We start from the raw sequence: 25353 nt of genomic DNA on the forward strand, positions 1-25353 counted from the left end.
TATTTAAATTTGAGAATACTCGTACAACAGGAGCTCTTTTACCTATCTAAGCATAATTCTATTAGTTTTTAATATTTAATTGATATTAAAAATTCTTAAAATATTATAATTGCCCAATAAATTTTAAGATTAATTAAGTTCTTATTTCAAACCAAAATTTTGAATATTTAATATGTCTTACAGAGGACGAAAATAGTAGATTAGTTGGATTTTGATTCAGATCCTTTCAACCAATTTTAAAAGAGTAAAATAGTTTCTCTTTTTTTTATCTTGGTTAAACTTTAACTGTAGTTAATTATTTAGATTAAGAAAAAGTAATGTTTTTTTTAAAGAATGTAGTTATTTTCTTGGTGGCTCTGATATTTTGAAAAATTATGTAAATATGCCCAACAACTTTCCTTCCAATTATTGAAAAAGAGTCACTTCATTTGAAGTTTCTTATTTTATGAAAGACAGCGGACACGATGAAACACCCACAATCAAACACATACCCTTTACGTGAGTGGAACCCACCTGGTTCTCTGTTAGTCAATGCTTCCACAAAATATCTAAAGAAAAAGTCTAAATATAATAAGTAATCTAATCTAAAATAAATAAATAAAATATCATAAATCACAATAAATTGGAGATACATGTGAATAAATAGTAACTAAAAGTAAAGCCAATGAGTAGGTTACAACCCAAACTAGTCTAAGAACAAAAACTAGAAAATAAATAAAAATAGCTACTCCTAGACATCAATGTTGTCCTCTCTCAAATTTGTGAATATTTCACTTTTTATATAATGTATGCTCATAAGTATCACAATAATAAAAATAAAGGATAATTCCACTTAGACCCCCTAAACATATACTCTCTGAACTTTTTTATTACCTATATCCACCTCATAAACTAAGAATATATATATTAAGAACTATAAAATATATTTTGGATCAGGAGGTGTATGTAGTAAAAAACAAAGAAGTTCAAGGAGTGTATGCAAAACTAATTTTTATCTTATTCCAAAATATAACTATTTATTCTAGAATAATAGCTGAACACTATAATAACCTCATTCTAAAATACAAGCACTATTCATCAAAATTACATCTCATACCACACACTAATTCGATTACTATTTTATCTTTGATATACATCCCATCAACCTACTTTTTATCAAATTAAAGAGTATTCATAGTAATTTTATAAAAATCAAAAGTCTTCTTTTATCTTTTCCTTTACTTTATATCACAACAAAAGTAATTATTACACCCTCATTCCAAAAATACAAGTGAACACAAAAATAGTTATTCCAAAAATTTTATTTTAAAAATAATATAGAGGAATATTTATTCTATAATTGACCTTATTCCTGAAGTATACGAGACCTAAATAAAATTATCCCTAAAATAATTCATTATTGCTATAATTTTTCATGAATTCTTATATAGTCATAACTCGTATCTTAAGTTTAGAAGTTTAGTAAGAAATTCAATCCACGGAATATGCGTACACAAATCGAGCGACAAGATCATATATCACATGCTCACAGAGTCATAGATCATGTAATATCACAACATCAATGAGCAATAAACATCTATCAGTGCTATCACATATACATACATAACAATATTGTATATTATCAGTTGTCATCATCACCACTTATAGCAAAATCATTGCACACAATATAATTATTGCTCAAAGAAGAATCATCACGCATAGTGAGATCACAAGCCCATAGCTCAAATGAATGCTCTAATTCTATGTCATTGAGTATCGCTAATGCTATTACATCTAACACCTACCTCATAATCAACTTTCTATTATCACTGTCTCTAGTTATCGTATCATTGTCTCTAGTCGTCGTATAAGACAATATGATCTCCTAAATGCCACATAGATTGACCTCTAGTATGGGTTGCTAATAATATATAATATGCTCTACTCTTAACTCCTAGGCTAAATGAGTAAAAGGCATGACCCCGACACAAATCGACTATTAAACATTATGTGCAAGTGGTTCAATAACTATCACACATGAAGTCTGTCATGAAAAAATATATATGCATATTATATTAAATAAAATTTTGTATATAACACCCTACCTTTTAGCTAAATTTGTATTTACACCCTACGTTTTCACTATTTGCAGATCGAGCCCTACGATTCAATTATTCTGTTAGCTTAACTTAACCAAACCCCACGGTTAAGTTAACTACACTAATATGATTACCAAAATACCCTCGTCTAAGTTACCCAACATATACACAATTTAACCCAAACCCAACCCAACCTAATCCAGCCTAACCTAACCTAACCTAACCTAACCTAACCTAACTTAACCTAATCAAGCTTAACCCAACGAATACCCAAATCTATCTCAGATTTCAGAAAACCCTCAATGCGATCATTGTTAATAGTGGATCTCCGGCTGCTCTTCTCAGTTGTAGTAGGTTGCGCTATCTTCTTATCGGTTGTCTAGTTGCCCACTCTGAAGTTGGTGACGCTCGCTCTCCTGGCTAAGTCTCCGGCTAGTATCTTTTCACAGAGGTGAAGGTTAGTAATGAGAGGGTTTATTGTCTTTCTCGCTAGATCTTCCATTAGATTTGGAAAAAGTAATGTTGTAAAGCATTTGGTCTTATACTGCGCAAATAGGAAAAAGTAATATTGTAAAGCATCTTTCCTACTGTAATGTTTCTTATATGGTCCCTACATACTACATTTAAAGATGACATATTTTCTGCTGTCAAGTTGTAGAGCATTTGGTCTTATATGATCCTTTTATTAATTGTATTTCTTGTGTGATCCCCATAGAGTAATTAAATATTTATTTCTGTTATCTCTGTAGTCTATATATAGTAAATAGTTTGTTAATTGTATTTCATATGTGGTCCCTCTATAGAAGTTTGTTAATTGTATTTCATATGTGGTCCCTCTATAAAAGTTTGTTAATTATATTTCTTGTATGATCTCCATCGAGCAATTAAATATTTATTTATGTTAAATATTTCTCTATGGTCCCTATAAAGTAAAGTAGTTTGTTAATTGTATTTCATGTGTGGTCCCAACACAACACAATAAATTATTCTCTTACTATTGAATAGTTTGTTTATTCTTGGTCATAGGTTTCATTTCAGATGGAAGATGATGTTTCGATAATACGGCTCCACTATGGTGGATCATGAGAGACAAATCGAAGTAATTTACAATATAAATATGTTAATGGGAGATAAATGATATTCGCTGTAGAACGAGACTACATAAATTTTATAAATCTGTTGGATTATATTTTGATCAAATAAAGATGGATAGGCAAGTTGCCTTACGTATATGTTATAGGAGACCGGGTCTAAGGAAAACATATAATGCTGTATTTTTAGATCATGATGTTCTTAGAATGATTGATTTATATAAATCTGAATATCATATTGATATGTTTGTAGTTGGTACTGAGATCTGTGACACAAATTTATCAAAAGCCTTAGGAGGACGACCTTCAAAGTCAATGGCAAACAATCCAAATATATCTCTAGATGATGTTAGAGATGATGCTGGAGATAATGTTGAAGATAATATTAGAAAAATAGATATTGCAGGTATTTTGGGAGATGATGTTGAATTTCCCACAAGTGCTTCAGAATGCTCTACTAGTAGTGATAGTGATGAAGATCCTGCTATAAATGAGAAAGAAGTTGATAATATTTATCTTATGAGATGATGTTGAACAATTTAGAATCCACACATATGAGCGAGAGGCAGAGGATTTATCACTTGCAGTAGGAAGCATGTTTGACAATATTTACATGTTTAGGGATGCCCTTAGAGACTATGCAATCAAACACCATTTTCAGACGATCTATCTTCATAATGAGAAGCATAGGGTAATTGTTAAATGTGCCAAAGAAGAGTGTTCTTGGAGATTGAATGCTTCAACTGTATATGGTGGCATACTAATCTAGGTGAAAACAGTGAAAGAGGAGCATACATGTGAAACTGTCAATATTTGTGGAAATAAGATGGCCAAAGCTAGTTGAATATGCAATAAGATAATTGATTGGATTAGGATTGACATTTCTACTAAAGTTATCAAGGCTCGTTTAAAGGATGCATATCAAGTTGAGCTCGGGTATTGGAAAGTATGGAGGGAAAGAGATCTGGCTTTGGAGAAAATATATGAAAATATAGAAAAATTATTCTTGTTTTTTCCTGCACTACAAAAAGAGTTAAATAAGAGAAACTCGGGCAGTATAATCAAACTTGATGTTGATAATTTAGACGGATCATTTGTCAAATTTTTTGTGTGTTTCAAGGCATGTTCAGATGGGTTTAAGGCAGGTTGCAGGCCATATCTTGGACTTGATGGTTGCCACTTAAAAGAAAAGTATTTTGGTAATTTATTAGCTGCAACAGCATGGGATGCAAACTATGGGATATTTCCAGTGGCATTTGCAGTAGTAAATATTAAAAGTGGGTATACATGGAGGTGATTTTTGGAATATTTGAAAGAAGGTATTAGAAATATAGAGAATCTCATATTTATGTCAGAGCGTCAAAAATGATTAGATGTTGCTGTCAATGGGGTGTTTCTAGGAGTGGAGCATAGAGTGTATTTTAAACATTTTTTATAAGAACTTTAGACGAAAGTTTACTGTTAAGGTGTACAAGAAGCCTATGTGTGAGGCTACTAAAGCCTATGTCTCTTCAATTTGGGAGGATTGCATGAAATCACTAGAAGATTTATCCAACCAGCTAGAGATTGGGTGAAAGCTCAAAATAAGAAGGTATGTTGCATGTGAAGCCAAAGTTTAGTGATGTATTGATATTGTTTTATTACTATTATGATGTATTAACATTTTTAGAAGTTTACTTCGCTCACTATTATGATGTATCTAACATCTTCATTTTATTGTAGACTTGGACAAGGAGCAAGTATCAAGAGGGTGCCAAAGTCCACTACTATTCTAACTGCGGTGCGGAGTCATTTAATAAGTTTATTTTAGAGAATCGAGCGAAGTCATATATTGATCTTATAGACAATATCAGACAAAAACTAATGGTTAAGATTGACTACCGCAGAAGGCATGCTGAGATGTGGCATGGCAAACTAACACCAGTATTAGCTAAATATGTTCAATGGGTGAGTAAAGAGGCTGGTGGTGTTGGTAGCATCTTTCGATCTGAAAATGAGAAAGCAGAAGTGCAATGGGCAAATGAGAGATGCACTGTTAAATTGAATAAACAAACATGCTCTTGTAGAAGATGACAATTATGTGGGTTTCCTTGTATTCATGCTACTGCAATTATTCTATCTTTTCGTCGAAGAGTGGCTAACTATGTTAATGACTATTTCATTGTTGAAAGATATAAGCTAACTTATGTGGAAAAATAGCAGCATTGCTAGATAAAAAGTATTGGAAAAGACTCACAGATGATTTAATTGTCAATACTCCTAAGAGAGGTCGACCTAGGGAAGACCAAGAAAAAAGAGAATAAGAGGTGTTAATGAGGAGCGGATGCCAAATGGGGTGATGAAGCCAGTCAAAAGTTGTGGACGTTGTGGTGGGAAAGGCCACAACAAGCGAAGTTGTAAGGAGCCAATAGGACAAGGGCAAGGGCAAGTAGCTGAAAATTTTACAAATATCAATATTAGACAAAGTAGAAGGAGAGGTACAAGAGAAACTTTAGCTACTAAGTTGGGGTTATCCATAGCTATGAGAACAAGGAGTAATTCAATCACTAGATATATGCATAATTTTGCACGTAGTACCCAATAGGTACTATTAAATATTGTTTATTTTAAAATGCACATGCCTCAATAATTACTCATGTCTCACAAAGTAGGAACTATACTTATCTTGTCTCTTTTTTATGTAGGTTATTAGTATTATTGTGGTCCTCAGCTATTGGATTTTTGGAGATACTATTTACTTATTTTGTAATTTAAATTTAGAGTTACTATTCAATCATTTTTGTAATTTGAACTTAGAGTTACTATTTAATTCAGCCACTATGTAATTGTACTAAAACTTGGTGTTAATATTTTGGATCTTATGGTGTAATTGTATCAGAAGCTTTGTTAATTCAATGGCTTTGTACCAGATTATAATAGCTTTTAGCATAACAAGTTGTGTAATTTTTATAGTATTAAAAGCTTGGTTGGTTACAAATTTTATATGTTTAGTTATAAATATGGATAATCTGTAAATGCAGATTGTTATAAACTTAGCTTTGTACAATTGTTGTAAAGTTTAGATTTAGTTGTTGTAAAGTTTAGTTTAGTTTTATATATTTAGTTATTGTAAATGTGGATAATCTGTAAATCCAGGTTGTTATAAACTTAGCTTTGTATAGTTGTTGTAAAGTTCAAATTTAGTTGTTGTAAAGTTTAGTTTAGTTTTGTATGTTTAGTTATTGTAAATGTGGATAATCTGTAAATCCAGGTTGTTGTATGTTTAGTTGTATATTTAGTTGTTATAAACTTAGCTTTGTACAATTGTTGTAAAATTTAAAGTTTTAGTTGTTGTAAAGTTCAGTTTAATTTTGTTGTAAAGTCCAATTTAGTTTTGTATGTTTAGTTTAGTTTTGATAGTAGTTGTTTAGTTCAGATTTTTGCAGACAACTATTATTAATAGTTAGCTTTACAACAACAACAACTACTACTATTAATAGTTAGCTTTACAACAGCAATAACTACTATCAATTTACAAATTTTATTCAGAACACAAAAGTTTTCAAAAATTGATACATAACACAATCATCAGTTGATTTCACTAAGATTGTCATTGATACATCACTCATCAATTATTTACACTAAGATTGCCACATATATACTTAATACTATTACACCAAGGCAAATGCACATAAAGAGTCATCTCATCTTCTTTTCTAGCATATCCATCTTCAACTCAATTCTAGTTAGCTAGTATTTTAGATCTATCGGGCGAAAATTGACATCGCCGCACCATGCGAAATAATCGCAACGATCATCCTACATTGAGATTGTTAATACTTCAATCAAACACGAGTAGAATATCAATTAAATTGCAAATCATACCTTATGTCTAGGGCAAGAGTAAAATCTTCTATTTTTGTTCTTCTTCGTATTAGAAACTTGAATTTTGTAAACACCCCTACCACAAGGGCAACTCGAAATTTTCGCCTACATCATTGCAACTCAAATTTGAGCTCATTGATGATGACATTAATCCTCTTGGGAGCTACATAAAAAGTAAATTTGAGCTCATTAATTAGCTAATAGCTATACCATTTCTGAAATCCATACTTTAACATTTCGAATAAGATGTAGGTTTAGGATTTGATCAGTGAAATTATTGTAAAAACTAAAACCCAAGCTGTGTCATTTCCAAAAATCGAAGCTATGCCATTTCCTAAAACTAAAGCTAAATCTAAAGAAAATATCAAACCCAATATAGATGAGGAGAAGAGAGAGTTGTTAGAAGAGAAAATCCTATCTTTTCTTGATCAGAAGAAGCTATAGGGTTCTGCCCAAAAAGAGAGGAAGAGAGAAGAAGTAGAAATAGGGAGGAAGAAGAAGTATAAAGGTATTTTCGTCATTTAAGAAAATTATTTGTAAATTTGACAGAATATTCTCATCTGTCCACACGGTGTTAGTTAAAATCTAACCCATTGTGTTTTATGCAAATATTAATTGAATCATAGGGCTCGATCTGCAAATAGTGAAAACATAGAGTGTAAATGCAAATTTAGCTAAAAGGCAAGGTGTTATATACAAATTTTCCTATATTAAATAATCATCATCAAGCATTTTATGTTATTTATAAACTAATATAGGATTTAAACTCATATAAAATGTATCTGGACTAGACCAACTCTCCTCAAATATCAGGTTTCAGATATGGATCATACTCACAAGTTAACGAATCTAACAATTTATGAAAATAATTGGTATATAACTAAAATGTCCCACTTAGATCTAATAAATTACATAAGCCACGTGTTACCGTTTTGAGCCCTAGTAGGCTCAATTTAGACTTTTTATTTATTGTCCAAGATTAATATTAATTTAACGAGTTATCAAGAGTAATAATAAGACTATAATCTTGTTACCAATTTGTCAATATTATTAATACCAATTCTAAATAGCATGATTTATAATTTATAAAAATTGTGTTCTTAATTTCCTTAAATTTAACAATTGAAATGCTATAGTGACAATAACCCAAAATTTTAAAAATAATAGTCACTTTGGGCCCAACACTACTAGAGTCAAGATATGGCCAGACCGCAGCACAAACCCAACTAATTGCCTCCCTCTTTGAAGGAAAGAGGAGGCCACTGAGAGGGAGGAGAAATTAATGGTCAAATTGGTTGCAGGTAGTCTCCGCCATCGGAGAAAAGGTTAGGCATTGCCCTCAAAGTGGGTGTTTTCCCGGAAAAATTGGAGAAGAGGTTTAGGCGGTGCAATCAAGCTCATCGGCGAGGTGAAGATGCAATCGGTTGATTCTAGGTGAAACCGACTAGTGAACTATGCCAAAACGAATGGGAGGTCAAGAGGAGTGTATGGCAGTGAGGGAATTGTCGGCCGAGGTGGCCAACTACGGCTGAACTGATCCTCCATGGCTGATGGTCATCAGAGGGAGGCGAAGATGCAAGTTGGAAAACCGACGATGGAATGCAACATGGCATAGTCCCTCACGCACTCTGAGTACCCAACCATGGTACCCACAATAAGAGAGTGACGAGGCGAAGCTTCTTGAGCCGATGTGAAGTCCGACACAAAATCATCAACTGACAAATTTCTCCCGCAAAACCCTGAGTATTAAAAGCAGTAAAAATTTGCTATATACATGATCGAATTTAAATTAAATACATAAAGGAAAAGAACACTCAGTGGCGGGTGGCGTGGTCTGTTTGCACTAGCAATACTAGGATGAACACTCCCCATCGAGCACCTACAGTCAAGAAATAGAGGGTGAGAGGAGGCTGAGGATTGTTTCTTTATGAGATGATTGAGAAGGTGTATATCAAGCTGAATAATTGGAAGTCAATGCTGCATAATGAAGCAGGGACTCTTCTCTCTATCCCAGTTTACACAATGCTTGCTACCCATGTTATGTCTGTAAAGCAATTTGTATGGAACATTTGAGCAACCTCAGATTGCACTTGTCCATGATGTAAACTTGAGCCAGAGGCTAAAGAGCACGTCATTTTAGTTTGAGGCTTTGCTAAGACAATATGGAGGCTTTGCTAGTACAATATGATGGAAACTGGAAGATGTTTTTGTTGTCTCTCTCCTCCTCTGACAAGGTAGCACAGAGGATGAAGACTAGGATCAGATGTGATGTTTGAAGGAGAGATATTCTCTATTGTACAATGGTATCTGGTTATGAGCTTGCTAGGTTAATTAAATGGTAAGCTAGGAAATTTAATATTAACGTAGGAATATAAGATTTATGGGGTTGATAACGAGATCAGCAGCCAAAGACCTGATAATGACCAGATTAATATCCAAACTAATGCTGATTTTGCTCAGCAGTATAGCATAGCAATGTGTCTTCTCTGATTGCAAAATCTGAACAGATCTACAATACTTTCACCACTAGTAAATACTTGCTTACTTCTCTTGTTCTAATTTCCTATACCTTTTTCTCTTTATATTATTTATGGAGCATTAAGAATAGCCCCCCTAGAAGCACCCTCAATTTAAGACTTCCCAACAATAAAGCAAATCTATGTACCTTGAACTAATAGCACAGTAGTGTATAACGGGATGAGGGTGAAAAAGACACATCTCTCGTCGATTTGCACTACAGATTCTTGCATCCAAGCACTCCATGCTATTCTTAAAAAGGTTTAAGTCAGTCTCCCAATATGCACAATGGTTGCCGCATGCTAAGCTCCACTTTTATTTTCGGATAACATTCTAGGTCATTGCTTGTCCCCAAAACTTTCTGCATTCCAAAGAAAAGTAGTTAATGGTGTCTGGCAGTGAGAAGATACATCAGAAGAGCACATTCTGTTGGAAAAACATAATACGAAAACACTTCACACTAGCATCAACTTAATTCCTGAAGAATATGCATGTTGCTTGTCATGCAAGGTAAATAATGAAGAAAGACAATAACAACTAATTCTAAACATACTATATGGGAGTAGATTACAGTTGATGATTTACCAGTGCAGCAAGATGAGCTTCCTGAAGAATATTTCCATCAATCTCCAATCTTGCTATTGGAAACTCCGGAAGGTGACCTGACTGTTTCTTACCAAGCAAGTTGCCAGGTCCACGGAGAAGAAGGTCTGCGTTGGCAAGGTAAAATCCATCGGATGACTTTTCGAGCACCTTCAGCCTGTCCAGCGCCCCAGAAGTGGAAGATAAGAAAACACATTTGGATTTTCTTGTTCCTCGCCCTACTCGTCCTCTCAGTTGGTGCAGCTGAGCAATTCCAAATCTTTCAGCATTCATCACAACCATCATAGATGCATCAGGAACATCAACACCAATTTCAATAACTTGGGTTGCAAGGAGAATATGTGTTTCTCCACATCTAAATTTCTTCAATGCGTCATCCTTTTCATCACTCTTCATGCGCCCATGTAACAACCCACACTGGTAACCTTCAAATTTTTCTGATATGGAAGCAAGCTCAGCAGTAGCGGCATGAAGCTGGGGTAATTGCTCCGACTCCTCAATGATTGGATATACAAGATAAATCTTTCCTCCAGCAATCAACTCATTTCCCATCATCTGCATCCCAAGGCCAATTATTAGCAAGCATGAAAACAAGATGAACTTGTGAGTTGGAAGTAAGCAATTACTTCTATTAAAGGTAATGACTAGTAACAATCTATACAGTCTCCTGGGTCATGAAAACAGGACAGATTGGCTGTTGAAGGCAACATATTATTTAAAGTTGTTGACCGAAATAGACCAAAATTTTAATTTATTTACCAAAATAGATAACACCCAAACTTAAATAGTTAAATGAGTCTCTTTTACTATAGTCTTAAGTAAAACACTTAATTGTTAAGTTTTTTACTTAAAATAAGATCAACATTTTTTAAAGTAAAATGGTAATCTTATCAACATTTTTTTGAAACACTTAGCCTATTTTGGTAAATAAACTTTAAAATAGAGCTAGTTTCGTCAAAAACTCTAATTTTAACACAAAATTCAAAAAGAAGTATTAAAATTACTCAAGGAAATAGATACACACAAACTTCAACAACCATGTGTTTTAAAATTAATCCCTTAATTACTACTAAATTACATGTTACTGAATCAAGGATCATTCCTAATCATCTTTCCAGTACAAAACAAAAACAGCCAAAGCATCAAGAGTGATACTGCTCTTTCATTGCACCAGCTCAAGGAAGTGACATTATATGACATTACATATTCCTCTCTACTCAGGAGAGGAACATTCATGTATAGATAATTTGCATCACTAACTAGGTAAATGAAGAATAGTGGTTGACGATTGTTTGAACCACAGTGTTTATTGGACTTTTACGATTGAATTTCAATAGAAAGCCTAGGCACTAGCTAAGCGAAAAGAAAGGGCAAAAGGAAGGTTGTCATTGTTGCCATATTTCAATTTTTGGGAAATGTGTGCTGTTGCACTTCATGAGCAGTAATCTTTCGATCCATGCACTATCAGGTATATATTTCTTTATGGAGAGAAAATAGATGTACATTGGCCCGCTAGTTTCCTACATTTCCCTAGTAAACAGAGCTCTAGGTTTATAGACTAATTTGTTTCAACCATGGTTCCAAGTTTTAGCTGATCCTGAGTGGGATTAGATGAAACGTTCCGATCCAATGCCGAAACCAATCCAATGACTAGTACTGGCCGATACCCGATCAATTTTGGGTCGAGATCAACCGTATTGGCCGACACCGACCAAAATTGGGAGAGAGAAAGGGAGAAAGAGATGGAGAGTAAGAAAAAAAGGAGAGAAAGAGAGAAGAAAGAAAAATGTTATGAAATAGATTTGGACCAATCTGGATATAAGAAAATTTAGAGGGTAATAACCAAACGAGATAGGGTTCTAATGGCTCTCATTTCACATCAATTGAATGTCTAGATGAAAAGATATAATTGAAATAGTGCAGGAAGGTTAGAACAAGACAGAATGGCCAATACGTATCGTTTTCTCAGACGGCCGATCCCGATTCCGATACTTGGAACCTTGGTTCCAACATAAATAGAGTTTGTCCATCTTTTTGACTTTATTGCATTTAGCATTATTGTTAATAATGGCTTATTTTAATTCTAAGGTTCTTTGCAGCTACATAAAACCACTGATATCATCAGCAGTATCATAGAAAAAGATGTCCTAATGTTATCAAAGATTTTCACTAGTAGACAACCACTGACAACAGTAAGGCTATAAAGGGTGTCAGCATGCCAACTGCCAATGCTAATGTAGCATATGAGACAAATATATCAGGGTCTCACCTATTCTGAGAGTTGGTTCAAGATACTTCAAAAAAACTGCCATATTCATGTCAACTGTGCAATTCACATAGCTCAAAAGATCCAAGCTAATTTGCATTTTAGACTACCATATTATTCATTTAAGAACCTTGTCCATGTGATGTCTCTATAAATCCAAGGAAATAGAGGGAACACAGGAGGAAAAGCCTATGATCAGAGGAGATTGTGTCTCCATACAAGATATCAATATTCTAGATGAGGTTCATCATGAAACTATAGGTTCAATAGGACCAGGAGCATCCTACCATCTCCAACAGATCTTATCCTAGCCCTCTTTCTCTAGAAGGCTAAAACCACTAGGATATGCAAACTGTGAGGTAGTGAGGATTATCAGTGTGTCTGAGGACATGGACTTTAACAAAAGGAATAGTATGTACTTTATAACATATTAGATTTTCCGAAGCGATCTCAGGTGTCTCTATACATATGAACTTTACTTGAGGAAAAAGTTCTGAATGACATAAAATTTAGTAAAGCGGAAGTCGAGGAAAGCACCAGCCATAATACTTTACAATTCAGCTGTTTCTAAGTGCACATGTTGCTTCTCTGCTTCTAAAGAAGAAAATCCAACAATTTAAACTAGCAGATTTCATAATCAAATTCATGAGCTAAGAACAATTCATATAATTATGCTCCAATACTAGTTTCTCTTCCCACGGATAATGGCTTCTCATTCTGTACTTGACTTTATTCCAAAAAATGAAATATTAAGAATTGAGAGGGGCAAAATAGAGTAATTGACTTTACCCCAAAAATAATATACTAAACCATGATTTTAGAATGATTATATTGCTCTATTAGAAAACATAGAGAAACTAGATATGTCATGTTACCTGGAAGACTCTCTCGAAACCAATCTCATTTCCTTCAAGAACAATAGTTTCTATAAGTTTTCTTCCAGGAGGCAAGTCCATGATCTATTAAAGAATTAGATAAAGAAGTTAAATGTATTTCCGGGCATATAAATGTGTACGATACAAAGTTAACAGATCAAAACACCTAAGAGCTACAAAAAATAAGAACTCAAGATAGCCAGAAGCTTTTTAACTCACTAAAAGTTAATGGATGCATGCATGATTAAGTATATTAATGCAGATCTAACTACAGAAACAGAAATGAGTAAGTTCTAATGTTCTTGCATGCAGCTTGTTTCAGTCAGGAAAACGTTGTTGTCATTTCTCGGGTATCGAAAACAGAAGGTATCTTAATTTTAGTTGCATTTTTAAGTAGGAGATAAAGGACTAAGTATAGGACATCATCTTGAAGCTGAAAACAATAAGAAGATAAAATTCAAGGGCAATCTCGTGGAGCTAGACTCCAATAAATATCTTATCTTGCATGAGTTTTCTTCTTTTTGTTAGTGATTCTTTACCACTTCCTCACTTTTTTCACCATTCTTGATCCTCTTTTCTTATCAACCCCCACACCCATATTACTCTTGGAATTAATGTTACGAGAGCCAGAGGATCTGCACAAGGAAACTTGAAATAAGAATGGCATTATCACTGTCACTGTTGCAGCATCTATTTATGAATCCGATGCCAAGTTCCTCAATAACTGAAATTTCCAGGTGAAAAGATGGACAGAGCACAACTATGAGATATAAATGGATATGCAAATTTTTTTAGGGCACATTTAGGAAGCAGAGAACTGGGAAGTCACTTTGAACTTCGAAGTTCTAGGAAAACCTGAGTGTAATACGAGTTTCAGTCATTTGGCTGGCAGAGAAAATGGATGCAAACTTTCTATCTAGCTCTTACAATTAAGTGTCTGTGGCTTTAGCTTGAGAAATAATACCTTGATCTTTTTCCTTATGCCATTATTATTTACTAATATGCAACCATCCTCACCTTTCATATCCAACCTGGGGCAGCTCATCTAACTTAATAGACCGAAGCCCGTCCAAGGCCTATCCAAATTTTTTGGACCACAAGCCGGCCTAAGCCCTTGGGATTGAGCTTAGCCTCTCCTAGCCAGAAATTTTAAGCTCGATGATGGGCCCGTAACCCGAACTAGTAGCCTGCCGAAAGCTTCTACTGTTTTTTCTTTTTTTGCCATGATTCATTTCCAAGAAAAATTGGCATTTCCTATATTTTAATTTACCTTGTTTTACCTTCATCCTCAATAAATTGTTGTCTTTCAATGACCTTTTCAAGATTGACAGCTCTCATGAATCATGATAGCCATTTTTTTTCTTTAACCCTTGGAAGCACATCAAGTATCAGACCAACTTTGAGTTTGATATTGGCCCAGCCCATAGATCTAAAATCTCTCAACCTGATGGTTGAGCCTAAGCCTAGGCCTAAAGTTGAGCGTGGTCCATACCTAGGCCTAAAGTTGGCCCGAACCAGCCCAGCGGGCCCAAGGCCACCCCTAATTCAACCTAGCCTAAGTCACTATTTCCTTCACAACTTTAGTTGTTTCTTACATATAGCAGTTCACAAAAAGGAATTTCCTGTGAAATAAATTCTAATGTGATCTCTTTTATTCTGTGAAGTCCCTTCAATGAAGCTCCAGATCTTAGTCATGGCAGACCAGAAGATGCCTCCAACAAATAATACATAACATAGGTAAGAAAGATGACTGTAACAGTTGGTAAGGAAACTAATGGAAGAACAAGATAAGAGTAATTCAGTATACATGTAAAACCACCCTTAAGTTGCTGACATAGAAGACTGTTCCTAACCCATTTTATGGCGGGATAATAAACTAACGAGATACCAGAAGAACAACTGATTAACAAGGTAAGTTACCGGAAACACCAAAATCATTCAACTTGCATGTCCCTTATAACACGGTGTTAAAATATTATTAAATAGAATAACGAAGTGAAGATGACTATACACAACTCCAAGAAGATATTTAGTGAGGCTTCCCATACCTGAGTTAGAGACATATCACCATACAAAGCAAGAGCAAGTGTTCTCGGAATGGGCGTAGCCGACATAGCAAGAATGTGAGGGGCCATATAAATTTTATCCTCAAAAGTTTCATCAAGATTTCCACAGGCATTTTTTGAGCTTGGTGAAGAAGAGTATAACTGTAAATAGAATGCTTCAATCATTCCATGGGTATAAGCACATCTAAAATCTTGTTAAAATTCACCAAGACATTGAGCAACCATTATATGAACAATTCTCTCATCTTGAATATCAGGCAAATATGCATAGCTAATAAGATGTACTCTTCTAAAGCAACTATTCCAAGTAAATGAGTCAATATTTACCACCAAGAAATGTCAATAAAACAGTCAGAAAACTGTAGGTTAAGGGAAAAATATATTTGCATACAAACTGAGAGATAACCTGAATGGCATGCATTTTTTGTTACAGTGTAACAGATAGATCACTGCAGATAAATTCCAAACCTGAATGGCATGTACTTTTTGTTACAGTGTAGCAGACAGATTACTGTGGATAAATTCCTGGTTTGGAAATTTTATTTCTTCTCAAAATGTTAAATCTAATCAAATCTGTCAAGAAAATCCAAGCAAACATAACTGCTGGTGGAAGTTCATAAGAAAAGTTCAAGGTATGACCATGAACAGTGGAGAGCTAACTACCTTATTGTTAAATCTTCCTCTTTGAATCACACCAAAGCGGTGCTGCTCATCTACGACAGCAATGCGTAAAGCTGAAAAATCAATTTTCTCAGCTATCAAACTGTGTGTTCCAATGACCATTGCTATATCTCCGTTCTGGAGACCCTGTCAAACAGCAAGAGATGACCAAAGAAATACTCCAAAAAAAAAATCTAAAAAAAAGCACAGTTTTGAAAACAGAATATGCCTGAAGAATTATCCTTGACTCCCTAGTTGAGGTGGAGCCAGTAAGTAATGCAATTTTAGGTTTACATATGTCCCCTTTAATATTCTCCAGCAAAGAATCTAAATGTTGGTAATGCTGACTCGCAAGTAGCTCTGTTGGAACCATGAAAGCAGCCTGGATCAAGACTTGATAGTTAGCATCACGTGGAAGTTTAACATGCTTAAGTACGATACTCTGTTTGCATAACTAAACTTTTGATACAACCAAGAGAAATCTGCAAAATGATCCAATGCTAAATTTGATAGGTTAATAATCAATTGCATTAATTTAAGGTTAACAACCTGAAATCCTGAGCCAATAACCTCCATACATGCAAGGAAAGCAACCACAGTTTTTCCACAGCCAACATCACCCTGTAAAAGAAATTATCCAAGTGGTAAATATTCACAAGCCATCAGAAGATGCATATCCATGTTTAACATCCCATGAAGTGGTGAAACTAAAATAACAAAAATGCAGGTTGATTCAAACAACACAGAAAGTAAGGAATTTAAGTGAAGTTAAATTCATAAAGTACAATAACTAATAAGATATAACATGAGACTAGCTCAGAATTTTCAAACTAAATCAATGAAAACTGGTGTTCTAAAGGAGTTTTGGTGCAAAGACTTACAGGAGTATGCAGAAGCAGGCATATAAATTCTATTTGTGCCACTTGCACTAGAAATAACTAATTTCCACGCATGTAAAACTAAAAAGCATGCCATATCTGCTGACATGGGAAAACCAACAACTGTATGAAGCTGATGTTTGAAAGATAATTACAATCACACCCTGAAGGATCAACAGTCAGTCAGCTTGACCTTAAATCTGTAACACTTTCAGGACAACTGATCTTTCTGCATATGTACAAATGGCAATGTCGCACCCATTTATTTAGCAGCTAATCCAATTTTGGAAAGCATCAACTTCTGTCTGATGAAACTAGATTATCAAATTTTAACAGCTTTACATTCTGATCTGTAACACAGTGTGTCCTACTATCTGCAGTGATAGGCTATGTAAAACAGTGATGCTTAACCACTCAAGGAGTTGAACTGTTCAATATTTTCCAAAATGTAAGACGCTAAACAGTATATGTTTTATAAAACGAACTTTTGACATTTTCATCTAAAAGTAAAACGTTGAACTTATCAATGTTTGACTTAGGACTATAGTAAAACCGACCCATTTTAGTATTAAGTTTGAGGGATAGTCTATTTGTGTAAATAAAATTTAAAAGATAGCTAGTTTGGTAAAAAAAAACTCATCTATTTTAACATATAATACTTCTATCTATAGTTATCAGATTTGGATCGGACTGAATAGTCGAACCAGTGAACCGACCACCAAACCGGTTCGATTTTGTTATTAGACCGGATAAGCAATTGACCCGATAAAAATCGACTAACCCGGCAGTTGAAATATTGACCCGTGCAACCTGCCTGTTTTTTAGTGAACCGATCGGGTCAACTATTTTTACAAAGTTACATAATTATCCTTAATATTTAATTATTCTATTCTATATCCTAATAGTATTTTAGTCCTAAAATTTTGAAGATGTTTAGTTTATAACGTATTTGGTGTTTTGAAATTAGTTCTTTTATAGATATACCCTTAAAAAATTCCTTATTTGCTTGTATGTCTATCTAAAGTTTATATTTACATGTATGCATCTGAAAATTTAAAAAAATTGCACGTATATTTTTTAAAATCCTTATTTTGTGCATGAAAACCACTTCGAATAAATTACTATTAAACTTTGAATAATTTACATGTAAAAAGATTAAAAAAATACTTATTTTTGTTTTCAAGTATTTCTCTTACTTAATAGTATTTTTATCATTTTATATTAAATACTTAATATGGTGATCTTTCAAAGTCCCTGCGTAGTGAAGCCATTCCAGAATCATCACTATGAAAGGTGAGGAAAAGAGGAAGTGAGAGGGAGTACAACTCCAAGGAGTAGCAGATGAAGCAAGAAAGGCCCCAGAGAACACAAGGCTGCAGATGAGGACTTGTACAACATTCCACCAGAAGCAAAAGGATGACATTGTTGAGGAATTTGTGGGTGAGATGCCCTGGAATCAACTGCGCTGCTTGAGTAACTACTAATTTTATTCTGCTTCACTCTTTTTAGGTTTATATTGATCATGCAATAGGAAAAGAGAGAAGGTTAAAAAAAAAAGGACCAGTTGAAATCGTCAAGTATCTAAACAATGCAAAGGACATTTACTCAGGACCACAGTATGACCAAAGGTATACTTACATTCTACCCAAGCCCGGCTTGAGCCCAATGTTTGACAGTCTAGTGGGCGGTAATAGGTTGGAATGTTCCAGCCAACTTGAGTGACTCATAGGTGGGCCGACAAACAAACGCCAGCTACTCGGCCCGATGATCACCTCTAACTGCTATACACATACATAGATAATGATCTTAACAGGTATCTCACTCATCTAAATAAGATTTTTGTACTAAAGATTGTCATGCCAAAGGCACCATGCACGTCAGTCTTGGCTTGGCACAATAAGAATCATGAAATGCGTTGTCCTAAGAAAGTGTGTTGTTGGCTAGATCGCCTCAAGATGCCTAGAAAAATTTTAAAACACTTTTAGGGCCTGAAAATAGATTTCAAAGGCTAAATTGAAGTCCTTTAGATCTAGAAATTGGTGTATTGCACGCAATACCTCACAGGAGATAGTAGATCTACTTGAACAATACACCAATCAAATTCTACTTTGAGGATATTTCTAAGTTAGGGCGCATAATTTAAGGACAACCAAAATTTACATTTGACTTCTGACATTTGAAATGTAATTTTTATAGATCAAGCACCAAAAGGTCAAGGAATATCAAAAGTGAACCCAAATCAAGTTGCTTTGAAATTTGAAGTTGATATATCCAATGTCTTATAGCATGGAATAATATGGGTAGGGACGAAGGAGTATTGAGATACTCCCAAGTCCCATCATATCTCTGTTGTTAATCAACTGACACGATACATTTGAAACCCGATCCATTGGCACGAAGGAGTATTGAGATACTCCCAAGTCCCATCATATCTCTGTCGTTAATCAACTGACACGATACATTTGAAACCCGCTCCATTGGCATGGCAATCCATTCTCTGAACATGTTTCAACAAAGGCAATCAACAGGTTAAATATCTTGCAAGAGCAAAGGTCAAGTGTCTTTACTTGCTCCCTCAATTTCATCATTATCTTATTTGTTTGATTCTTTCCTCTTTTGCTTTCTTCTAATTCTAAATTTCACATTTTAACAAAGCTAATTTGTTATATATCAATCTTTGAGGTAAGGAGTTGATCAAAGTGAATCAAGAGTTCAAGACACTTTCTTTGAACTAGGCTGAGATATTCAGATATCACTATCTTCGATCTTTAAAAAAATAACCAAGGTTCTAAGTATTGATATCAGAACCAGCCACCCAAAAAAAATGATAATATTTGTTGTACTGGTGGGATCAGTTAGAAGTTTCGATGTCGGACGTGTTTAATTATAAAAATTAAATTTTATTATAATAATCAGAATAATAGTAAATAAAATAGAACAAATGGCACACATGTATTTGAACATCAAGAGCAACAAAAAACAATTATCTTTTACTCTCTCTTGGGAATTAGTTCACTCACCTCTTTCTCTCTCTACTAACATCTCTTTTTACAATGGGTCTTTTGTTCTTTTTCTACCTCTCTATCTCTCCTCCCCTCTCCCTCTCTCTACTCTCTCTCTCTTGGATCTGACTTGCATCCAACCAATGCCAAGCCAACTCCCATCCCATCTGTCACGACCCGAAATATAAATCATGACCGGCCATGTATCCTAATAGGCTTGAGATACATGAAACTTTAACTAATTATCCATATAATATAATGAAACTCAAAATTATTTAATAACTCCTATTCAAAAACCTTCAAAAATAATAAAATATCTAATTATATAATCAATGTCTTCTAAACATTACTAAGGCAATATTTAGCTTTTCAATTTGAAACTAAGACCCACTATTATATTTTAAAATGTGAGTCAATATCCTAAGTGTAGATATAGTCCCAATATCCATGTTCATTAGTCATGCTGAGAGGCATCAAAAATATTAAAGGAGTTTAATGAGTTAACAACTTTAGCTTAGTGAATGAATCCACCCAAAAGTTAGAAAATCATTCTTTATATAATATGAGATATTAACCAAAGCTCAATAATTAATAACAATAGCCAGCAAGCTCATAACATGAATAACAAGTATAAGCCATACAAACGCAATTAGCAAGCTAATATCATGAACTATTTTATTATGCAAACCTCCTCAATTTCAATAGTGCCAACTACCTCAACTTGGGACTGTGTTAGTGGATCTATATCAACTAGAAGTCACCTCAAGATGCGCTCGTGTCTTTTACTCATAGCTGGTCTGGTTAAAATCACCAAGAGGTGTCACTATGAGATAAATGCAACCTATCTTTTTCACCAACCATAAAGAGAAATTAAAGTCACCTCAGGAAAAATTCTAGTCTAGCCTAAAATTGTTCTCTAACTTTATCATAGTCACTAAAATAGATCATGTACTGATTAGGAATAAGTCTCTCTCATAAACTTCAAGATATACTTGAGTTACCACGGAAAGATACACAAAAAATATCTAACATGTGTTTGTTCTTGAAGTTTTACTAACCCATAGCCAATATTTTACCAACGATGACGGTCTGTAAGAACTAGAAAAAATAATTGTCGCGTGCGGGGCACTTGCCTCACTAGTCTCCTCCTCCTTTCCTTCTCTTCTTTTCTTCTCTGATTGGGATTAGAGATCACTGAAATCTCGCGATGCCCTAATTATTATAGCCTATAAAATCTCGTCGTCGCCCTTGAGTCCTTGTGGCTCGGGAAGTTCTGGAGGCAAGCTCCATGGCTGATGACCATGGAGCTATGCTTATTGGTGTTGACTGCGTACCGCGGACATCCTGTAGGAGTCACCGAGATCACGAGGGTCGCATGGATGCCTTCGGCTTGGCGCCCTAGCAGCATTGTCACTAACTCTCTCTCTCTCTCTCTCTCAAAAATAAAGAAGGCAGACTAGAGCAACCTGAGTCTCATCTTCATCTCTTATGTTAAGTGATTTGGGTCGGATTTGGATTTCGAACCCAAGGAATCCGACCCAACTCATTTAACTTAATGAGATTGGGCATTAAGCCCAATCCATTTAATTAGATTTATGGATAGCCTGTGGGCCAGCGACAGCCTAACCCAACCTTTGGGTTTGAATGGTTGCAGACCAACTGCAGCCCAACTAAATAATTGGGCTTAATCTAGCCCATTTGAATAATCTAATTAGTTTCAAATTTCATAAATCATAATGTTGGTTAAATTAAAGTTATGTTATTTATTTATTATTAAAGGTGGTGATTTTTAACACGTAGATTAGATATTTCAGTTATTTCACATAAACTCAGGTGTGTAGGTTCACTCACGTTTTTATTCGTTGTGTATTTTATACTTTTTACATGACTACATATTTTTTTGTGTGCAAATTAAATATCATATATCTATGTTCAAATTAATTATTATATTCTATGTGCAAAATATATGACTCATTATATTGTTATACTTGATGCAAAATAGCAATTTTAATAATTATGAATATTAGTGAAAATATAACTGATATTTGGTATGACTTTGAGAACAAACTCAAGCTAGATATTCTTCGTGAATCTCTTTGTGGTAATTCAAGTCTACCCTAAAGTCCCGAGAGTAGAACTATACCTAATCAGCATATAATCTGTTTAAGTGACTCTAGTATGAGTAAGTCTACCTTGACGTCTAGGGACCAGACATATGCCTGATCAATACATGATCTGTTTTGGTGACTCTGACGCAATTAGAGAACAGTCTCAAGCTGGATTAGAAATCTCTTTGAGGTAACTTTAATATCTCTCTATGGTTAGTGAAAAAGACAGGTTGCGTTCATCACATAGTGACATCTACTAGTGACCCTTAAAAGAAGACACAGTGTGTGTGTTTATCACATAATAACACCTCCCGGTGATCATAACTGAATTGACTATAAGAAAAGACTCATGCTTATCTAAAGATGACTTTTAGTTGATATGGATCTCCGGACAAAGGCCCAAGTTGAGACAACTAGCATTATTGAAATTGAGAATGGTTGCATAATGAAGTAGATTATGTTAATTGCATCCTTGTGGCTTATGCTTATTATTCATATTATGAGTCACTGACTATTGTTTTCATTATTGAGCTTCAGTTAATTACTCATATTAGATAAAGAATGATTTTCTAGCTTTTAAATGGATGTGACACTGACTATATTGGCTCATGGGTCTTCTGAGATTTTAGGTTCTAGTCAACATGGCGACTGAGCGAGATATACCGGGACCTCACCTCCACTTGGGATCCACTAATTTTAGCTTTCAATTCTATTAGTCTTTACATTTTAAAATTTAGTTAATTCAGTTTGATTGAAGACACATTAGTGATGACATTGCTCAGTTTCATTGTTGTTAGATTACATTTATTAAAGTTAGCTATTTATATTAAATTTTTGTCATGATGGACTTAGAAAATTATTTATTAAGGTTTTATGTATCTTAAGCCTATTAAGATATATGGCCGATCATGATTCCGATTTCGGATCGTGACACCATCTCCTCATCTCGATATTGTAGAAATGCTACAGTACCGCTGCCAAAAACTTTCTTTTAAGATTTTTTTTTCTTTTTCTAAGCCTCCATTTTATAGATCAAAGATATAAGAATCCTAATAGGATAGGGATTATAATCACTTTTCTCAATTATATACCTTATTATAAATATTAATTTGATTTATCCAAATCCTAAAGTATCAAGGATTAAACTAAATCTCTCATTATCTAAATAATTATCTCTAATTTCTTATTTATATATTTATTTTTGAAATTCTGGGTTGTTACAGCATCTCTTTCTTCTCTCTCTCACAAATCTGACTTGCGTCCTACCTAGGCCAAGCCCCATTCCCATCACATCTCTTTCTTCTCTCTGTCTCTTTCTCTCCCAAGAAAATTGGTGGTTCTTCAACATAGATGAAATAGAATATGATAACCAAAGAAAGGAATATAGTTAGAGCAAAAGAAACTTTCTTCTAAAATGAATGCTTACAACATAGGAGGCATGATTTACCGGAAATCTATAGGAGCTAGTGCAATAGAAAGAACCAACACACAACTGCTGGAGTAGAAACACCACAAAAAGCTATCTGAAAATAGTTGAAAAGGCAAAAACCTCATGCCAGTACCTGCAGAAGCCTATTCATTGGGACTGGTCTCTTGAGATCCCAAATAATCTCTGATGCCGCGTTCAACTGACCAGGAGTCAATGAATATGGAAGAGCTTCTAACAATGCCCTAGTAAGAGAAGACCATTCCTTCACACAAGCAGCATTTAGCTCTTGGTTTTTGTATCTATACAACAAATTTTCCTTTTCAACCCTTGTACCAAGTGCTTGAAGCATTTGAAATAGTCTCCCCAACTGGAATAATAACAAATCACAACATAGTATAAGAATCTCTGATTCAAGAATAATTGAATCAACATAGTATAACAAATTTTCCTTTTCAACCCTTGTACCATGTGCAGAATAATTCAAGAATAATCTCTGATTCAACATAGTATAACAAATTTTCCTTTTCAACCCTTGTACCATGTGCAGCATCCTATATATATATCTATATATATATATGGAACTTCACGACGTCACTTTTGACAAAGCATATGATAAGTTTCCCAGAAAGGCAGTAACACAATTGCTAGTATACTGAGAAACGGAAACTCCACTACAGGATGCCAAATTTTTTCTTACACCAAAGTTACCGGAGTATTTAAGTAACGAAGATATTAAAGACAAAAACTCCAATGTAAAATGAAACTCCAGCTAAGAATTCCAAAGTTTTATATATGTGTTCCCTTTGTAGCACAACAAACAGGAAAAGAAATAAAGAACAACCTTCTAGAGTTTCATATATATGTTCCCTTTGTAGCACAACAAACAGGAAAAGAAAAATGAATGGCCTTGGGAAAATATTAGGCAAACCCCACCACCACCACACACACACACACAAAAAAAACAAAAACAAAAATTGGAAGTTGGCAGTAGAAATGTGCACATTTTTCATGTTCGATTAAACAATCATTGTACTAGACAAATCAATTTCAGAAACTTCATAACGCAGCTCTAGAAACAGTTGGCACCTGGTACCTTTTCACTGGGTAACCTGTTCACCGAGGTGTTCCAACCAAAAAAACAACCATACCTCAACTTGCATGGATTACTTGATTTTTCTACTTTATAATATCAGTAGAAGTATGATGCCACAAGCAAGAAATCAGATACACAGACACAAATATTTGCATTTTCCCATCATGCAATGAGAGCCAGATATAACCATTTAAGAGATCAAAATCGCAAGTTTGTAGTTTAAGTATGCATGAGTTAACCCCCATATGAAGCTGCTGCAACTAATTTGATATACATGATATTCATTACCTGAAGGTAAAAGAAATCATCGAATATAATTCTTCTACGAGCCAAATCAGCTTCATTTAAATGTTTAGGTTGATGAATTCCCATGTAGGCCTGCAATTAGTCAGAAAAGTGGAAACTATTTGATAAAATCAACAGACCAGTATAACTGTATAAACAACAACAAAAAAACAAATATACAAATAATAACTCTAACAGACAGGCCTTAGAAGAGGGACTAATCATATCATTATTAGACAGCATTTCCAAATTATAAGGGAACAGATGGACAAAATACTAGTAATTCTACAATAACAAGTATAATCAGAAATCAACTTCAGCTCACCCCTAGAGCACATTACTAAAAAGGCTGAGTCCTCAACAAAATAATCAAATTTCATCAAATTTAAATCTACAAAGTGATGGCAACTCAACATATTGTAACAGGCAACTACAATTTAAAACTGATAATGGTTACTCTTAGCAGTGCTTTCACAGTTGATCATCTTAGACGAGAACTGTGTCAAGCACATTTCAGAATCAGCCTGCTAGTCATGAA

At 34.4% G+C, this 25353-nt stretch overlaps 1 protein-coding gene across 3 annotated transcripts in view; it reads right to left on the minus strand.

Annotated features, from left to right (window-relative positions):
* Positions 1 to 8756: 8756 nt before the first annotated feature.
* The window catches only part of LOC140782529 (ATP-dependent DNA helicase homolog RECG1, chloroplastic/mitochondrial), a 29722-nt gene continuing 13125 nt past the window's right edge, over positions 8757 to 25353 (minus strand). For 2 of the 3 annotated variants that reach the window (XM_073129143.1, XM_073129144.1), the window contains exons 9-17: positions 24819 to 24908; positions 23571 to 23804; positions 16570 to 16641; positions 16250 to 16402; positions 16024 to 16167; positions 15343 to 15501; positions 13295 to 13378; positions 10136 to 10708; positions 9462 to 9911 (exon numbers count right to left, since the gene is read on the minus strand). In XM_073129143.1, the coding sequence (XP_072985244.1) occupies positions 9819 to 9911; positions 10136 to 10708; positions 13295 to 13378; positions 15343 to 15501; positions 16024 to 16167; positions 16250 to 16402; positions 16570 to 16641; positions 23571 to 23804; positions 24819 to 24908 (1602 nt within the window). In that variant the 3' untranslated portion in view covers positions 9462 to 9818. Of the gene's footprint in view, positions 8913 to 9461; positions 9912 to 10135; positions 10709 to 13294; positions 13379 to 15342; positions 15502 to 16023; positions 16168 to 16249; positions 16403 to 16569; positions 16642 to 23570; positions 23805 to 24818; positions 24909 to 25353 lie in introns of those variants that run through there. The other variant, XR_012107892.1, reaches the window with a different exon arrangement.

Source organism: Typha latifolia, chromosome 2 (genome assembly GCF_019914945.1).
Source record: "Typha latifolia isolate L0001 chromosome 2, TyphaL0001v2, whole genome shotgun sequence".
Classification (NCBI taxonomy): domain Eukaryota; kingdom Viridiplantae; phylum Streptophyta; class Magnoliopsida; order Poales; family Typhaceae; genus Typha; species Typha latifolia.